The sequence below is a fragment of the Platalea leucorodia genome (assembly GCF_965183815.1).
Source record: "Platalea leucorodia genome assembly, chromosome: 25".
In the NCBI taxonomy this organism is placed as follows: Eukaryota; Metazoa; Chordata; class Aves; order Pelecaniformes; family Threskiornithidae; genus Platalea; species Platalea leucorodia.
In genome coordinates, this window is record NC_138847.1 from 951,159 (window position 1) to 957,158 (window position 6,000).

A 6,000-nucleotide genomic window follows, 5' to 3' on the forward strand; every position below is an offset into this window, starting at 1 on the left:
GGGTCGTGGGGAAAGATGCCTCCTGGCAAGGCCAGGGGTGCTGTGAGGTGTGAGTGAGTGGCACAGGCAGAGCTGGGGGGATAAGGGTGTGCGCTTCATTCCCATGCACCGCCTCATTGACTGCCTGACCATGGGCCACCAGCAGCAAGGGGAAGAGAGAGTCCAGACACAGGGGGAGATAGGAATGGGGTGAAGACAGTAATGGCAGAGCTGGGCTGGGGGAGATGGGAGCAGAGGGGAGACAGATGAGGACATCACACTGGCAGCTCTCTGGTCAGCTCTGGAGGGGGCTGTGGGGCAGTGGAGATGCCAGGAGGAACGCGGGACAGCAGGGTCGATCCCCATGGTTTCAGACCCTGAGGATGTTCTTCTGTTTAACTCTGACCTCCCCCCCCACAGGAAAGGGGCCATGCTATGGATCCATGGGGCAGAATGGGGAGAGGAAAGGTGGGAGCTGCTCCAAGCTCTGCATGAGGGACCTGACCCAGGGGCCAGAGGGGCACAGGGGCTGTTTCTGAGGGGAAGCTGAAAGGCTGTGGCTGCCCCAGACCATGTCCATGGGGACATTGCCCTCACTGAGGAAGTGGTAGCGGTGACCAGACAGCACAGCGGGGCTGTGCTGTGGCGATAGCCTTTTGCTGGCTCAGGGGACCAAAGCTGGGGGAGCAGAGCAGGATCCTGTCCCATCTCTGCCTGTCCCTGGGCCAGCCCTGCTGCTGTCCACAGGCTCTGGGAGAGCTTGGGAGCCCTTCCCTGAGGCCGTGTATGAGGAGATCGGTTACAGCCCGGCATGGGAGAAGCAGGCGAGGTTCAGTGGCTCAGGTGGGTGTGGGTTCCTCCCGGGGGGCACATCTGCCAGGCTCTTCCCCCTCTCCCCCCACCCATGGCTGACCCCCTGCAGTCCCCTGGCCCATGGTCCCTGCAGTGCTGGGGCTGTGGGGGCTGTGGGGAGAGCAGCCAGGTCCTGGGCCCAAGAGAGGAGCTTCCTCCCCACCAGTTCTTCCCCTCCCGGCTGGGGACAGCCCCTCTCTGCCTGTCCCTGCACCCCGATGGGACCCCTGAGGGGGGAGGGAAGGGGCTGTCCCGGGGCAGCTCTGGGAGCCCCTTTGAGACAGGGTTTGTCCCAGGGGAGCAGGGTGAGTCCTGAGCCCTTCTCCCCACTCAGCCCTGCCTCTGGGGGTCCCCCGTCCCCAGCAGCACTGACCACAAGCCCGGTCAGCAGAGCGCACTCCCCTAACAGCCGCTGCGCCTCTCTCCAGGCTCCTCTTCAGAGGGGTCCCTGACCAAGCTGCAGCCCTACCCCGGGGACAGCAAGGAGGAGGATGGTCCGGGATCAGCAGCAGGTAATAGGGTGCGGGAAGGAGTGGATCTCTCCTCCCTGCAGACTTGTGAAGAACAGCACTGTCGCTGAGTGTCTCCGTTGGAGGTGGGGAGGACATGGGGGGTGTCTCCTGTGGTGCTGCCGACACCGGTGTCTGAGCCCCACATCCCTGTGCATCCTCCCATCCTCTGCTCTGCAAATGCATCTTCTCCCTGGCACCAGCTCCCCTCTCCTTTCAGACGTCCCTGTCCTGCCTGGAGGTGACCCAGCGGATGGCTATGATGATGCCAGGGAGGTTTCTGAGCCTGGGGAGGATCGTGCCCCTGGGCAGGGAGGCTGGGAAATGGCCAGGGCACGAGAGGAGGCAGCAGGACCCAGGGATGCACCTGGAGGTGAGAGGGAAAGAGAGCGCTGCTGGTTCCTGGGCTGCCATCCCTGGTGCCGGATGAATCCTCGCTGTACCGAGAGCCCAGCCTCCTGGGATGGGGGCAGATGCGCTAGGAGTTTTCCTTGAGGGCCCGGGGTAGGGAGAGGGAGCTGAACATCTCTGGACTGGTGAGGAGAAGGGAGGAAGGTGATGTACAGAGCAGGAGGGGCACCCCATGGGGCGAACGTGCAATGGCCTGTCTTGCTGCTTGCAGGGGCAAACCTGTTCTCCCAGAGACGTGCTGGGGCCCCTGGAGATGAGGGAGGTGCCTGGTCCCTGTCCCCAGAGAGCACAGGCTATGACGATGCTGAAGAGGCGTCTCTGGCACATCCCCCTGAGGACACACAGCCTGTGCCAGTGGAGCTCAGTGCACAACAGTCCCTGAGCCCCGCGCCAGGAGAGCCCATCCCTGCCATGCAGCTGGGTGCAGCCAGGAGTGAGGAGAGGTCTGGGCAGCTGGGAGAGCCGTGAGCACCAGGGAACCCTCTCCCTTTTCCCACGGGCAGCAGAAACAGCCGGGCATTTCCTCTATATTTGTTCCCCTGTTTTTCACCATGCCTCCATTTTTGTTCTTATTAAAAGCCTTTAGGGGTTTGAGCCAGAGTTGGTGCTTGCCTGGCCTGATGTCAGGGTGTCTCCCTGAGGCTGATCGGGAGGAGCGGAGCATAAAGACATGGTGGTGGGGACGGGGCATGTCTCAAGGACGGACAGCAGTCTCGGGGTCAGATTGTGGGGCTGCGAGAGCCCATGGTCCCTGGGGAATATTCCTGCTGACAGAGACATTTCCATCCTGCCAGCCACAGTTTCCAGGCAAAATGTCTCTCTCCAAGGTCCTGTGAGTGCCCATCTCTTCACCTCGGGGTTCCCCAGTTGCTCTTTCCCCCAGGCCCTTCCTGGGCCACGCTGGTCCCATGCAGAGAGGCCACGACAGAGCCGCTGTGTTGGGTGAGCCCTGGGCTGTGGCCTCACAGAAGTTAGCCCTAGAGGTGGCCGCAGTGCCCTGGACTGGCAAGCCCCAGGGTGTATCATGGCCCATGGATCATCTCCCACAGTGGTTAGGAGGCAGCTCTGCTCCCACTGCCCTGGCACAGGTTGCAAAGCCACTTGCTGGGGCACACGGGGCTGGGATTGCCCCTTTGCTGGTTCCCCAGTTGCTCTTTTCTCTCCCAAAGCAGTGTTGCCCCATTCCCTGCTGGGAGCTCCTCCACCCCTGGGGTGACCCTGGGGGGCCCAGGGAGAGCCCAGGCTCACACACCCCTCTGCCCTGGTCCCCAGAGCTTTCCTGCTGGCAGCCCCCGGTCCCAAGCCAGCCCCTCCATCCCCAGCCCTGGGCCCATCTCTCCCTGTGGAGATGCAGGGCTGGAGCCTGCCCTGCTGGGGGTTTCCCATGGGATGGAGGCTGTGTTTGCAGTGCCCATGTGTGTCACCCAACCCCTTGGAGGGGTCTCGGCCTGGAAATGCTGCTCTCCCATGGACTTGCCACAGCCGTGCTCTGCCCAGTGTGGGGCAGCAGTGCAGAGGGTTGGGGTCTCACTGCCGCACCCTCGGGGAGGTCCTCGGGAGCTGCAGGAGCAAGCCCAGATCTGGGGCACAGGGATGATCCTGCATTGCTCCAGAGCGCAGACCCAGCCTGCAGGGCCAGATTGTTCAGGCCCCAAAATGCCATGAAACGGGCTCTCTCTGCTCAGCTGTGCAGAAAACAGCATTTGAACCCTCCTGAGATGGGGGAAGTCCGGACTGCCTCTCCGCTGCGGCCTGATCCTGGCACAGGGCTCTGTGACAGAGCACTGCCCCTCCACATCTCTGCAGGGCAACGGGGCAGAAGGCGGCTCTTGCTGCAGGTGCTGCTCCCACGCTCTGGCCCACCCTGGGGTGTTTTGATGGAGAGGAGCAAACCCTTTCCCTTGAGCCTCCTCTGCCCGCCAGGGCTACAGCCTCTCTCTACAGCCGTCACATCTGTCCCCAACTCCAGAGCAGGAGCAGAGCAACAGGCTGAGGGAAATGCCCTCCCTGGGCTGAGGTGCCCCCAGGCCCTGATGGCAGCCCAGGGCATGCAGTGGAGGGGACACAGGAGCAGAAAGCTCACAGCCCCTCATCCAGGCACTGGGCCTCCCCCTGCACCCCTCTGCCCCCCAGCATCCCTGGAGGTGGGGGGAAGGGCAAGCTTCCATCTCCCTGGGGCTAAGGGTCTCTGTGGCAGGGTGGGTGAGCATGGTCAGCTGTTACCTGAAAGGCCGACGGTTTGGCCACACGCAGGGATGGTGTCCTCGTGGTGCTACAGCTGGGGCAATTGTGTTGCCCAGTGCCATAGATTTGTTCCTCACTGAGCCCCTGCCTGGCAGAGAGGGTTTGGGGGAATCAAAACCAGACCGCAGTCACCGTGAACTTCTGGAGTGGTTGAGTGGAGGAACAACCTAGAAGGACTCTTTTGGAGCAGTGACAGTCCTGCAGGCACGGAACATCTGGGGTGTTGGTTGACAGCTGCCTGAACATGAGCCAGCAGTGTGCTCAGGTGGCCAAGAGGGCCAATGGCATCCTGGCTTGTATCAGGAATAGTGTGGCCAGCAGGACCAGGAAGGTGATGGTGCCCCTGTTCTCGGCACTGGTGAGGCTGCACCTCGAGTACTGTGTTCAGTTTTGGGCCCCTCACTACAAGAAGGACATTGAGGTACTAGAGCGTGTCCAAAGAAGGGCAGCAAAGTTGGTGAAGGGTCTAGACAACAAGTCTGGTGAGGAGCAGCTGAGGGAGCTGGGGTTGTTTAGTTTGGAGAAGAGGAGGCTGACGGGAGACCTAATTGCTCTCTACAACTACCTGAAAGGAGGCTGTAGCGAGGTGAGGGTCAGTCTCGTCTCCCAAGTACCAAGCGATAGGACAAGAGGAAATGGCCTCAAGGTGAGCCAGGGGAAGTTTAGGTTGGATATTAGGGAAAACTTCTTCATCGAAAGGGCTGCCAGGCACTGGCACAGGCTGCCCAGGGAAGTGGTTGAGTCTCCATCCCTGGAGGTATTTAAAGACGAGTAGACGTGGTGCTTGAGGACACGGTTTAGTGGTAGACTTGGCAGTGCTGGGTTAACAGTTGGACTCGATGATCTTAAGGGTCTTTTCCAACCTTAACAATTCTATGATTCTATGATTCTATAATTTTCTTCATTGCAGCCCGTGTAGTGCTATGTTTGGGATTCGTGACCAAAACAGTGTTGACAACACCCCAATGTTGTAGCTATTGCTGAACTGGGTTTGCACAGCATCAAGGCCTTCTCTGCTTCTCTCCCTTCCTCCCCAGCGAGTAAAGTGTATTTGTGGATGAGGGAAGAGCATGGGATGTCATTTAGCAAGGCAAAGCTTTACACTGTGTCTTGGTGTCCAGGTGCAGGTTTTGGTAGCGGGGGCGCTGCAGGGGTGGTCTCTGTGAGAAGAGACCAGGGGCTGCCTCCATGCCAGGCAGAGCTGCTTCCAGCTGGCTCCAAACAGACCCATCGCTGGCCAAAGCTGAGGCCATCAACGAGAATGGTGGAACCTTAGTGAAAGTGTATTTAAGAAAGGTCACAACCGCCAAAGTGGGAGAGGAGTGAGGGAAACAATAGTGGGAGAAACAGCCCTGCAGGCACCAAGGTTGGTGAAGAAGGAGGTGCTTCAGGCACCAGAGCAGGTTCCTTGCAGCCCATGGCAGAGAGCACGGTGGAGAAGGTAAGCCCTGCAGTCTGTGGAGGACCCAGCACTGGAGACGTAGGATATTTCCTGCAAGAATGGTGGCTTGAGGAGAGCCCGTGCTGGAGCAAGTTCGTCTCAAAGGACTGTAGCCCATAAGCGGGACCCCATGGGAAAAGTGTGAGAAGGAAGGAGCCACAAGAGAGGACGTGTTCTGGACTGACCACAGCCTCCATTGCCCATCCCCCTGCACTGCTCAGGGGTAGAATAGTTGGGAACAAAGGGCTGAAGCTGAACTGGGGAAAACAGGGTGGTGGGAGGGAGGCCTTCCAGGGGGAAGGAGATAAGGTCTTCCACCAGTCCCACGCTTCTTCCACCCTCAGCCTTTGCAGCTGTGCATGCCTGGCCTGCCCACTTACCTTTGCCACTGTCACGTTTGTACAAGGCCCAGACACATCTTGGCACAGCCAGTTCGAGCTGGCCTCCACCAAACATGGAGCCCATGTGGCCTTGGAGGCAGGGAGGGGCCAGGTCCCCTCTGCCGGAGGCTGGGCACAGCTTTTCCCTGGGAACCTCCCTGAGGAGCCTCCTCCTGTGTGTCAG

General features: G+C 60.1%; 1 protein-coding gene across 1 annotated transcript in view; it reads left to right on the forward strand.

The window, feature by feature from the left end:
• The window catches only part of LOC309600800 (scavenger receptor cysteine-rich domain-containing protein SCART1-like), a gene marked incomplete at both ends in the record, with an annotated part of 53,793 nt that extends 53,275 nt beyond the window's left edge, over nt 1-518 (forward strand). Inside the window, one exon of the mRNA XM_082333387.1 lies at nt 400-518. Within this exon, the coding sequence (XP_082189513.1) occupies nt 400-518 (119 nt within the window). The remainder of the gene's footprint in view (nt 1-399) is intronic.
• Between the last annotated feature and the right edge of the window lie 5,482 nt (nt 519-6,000).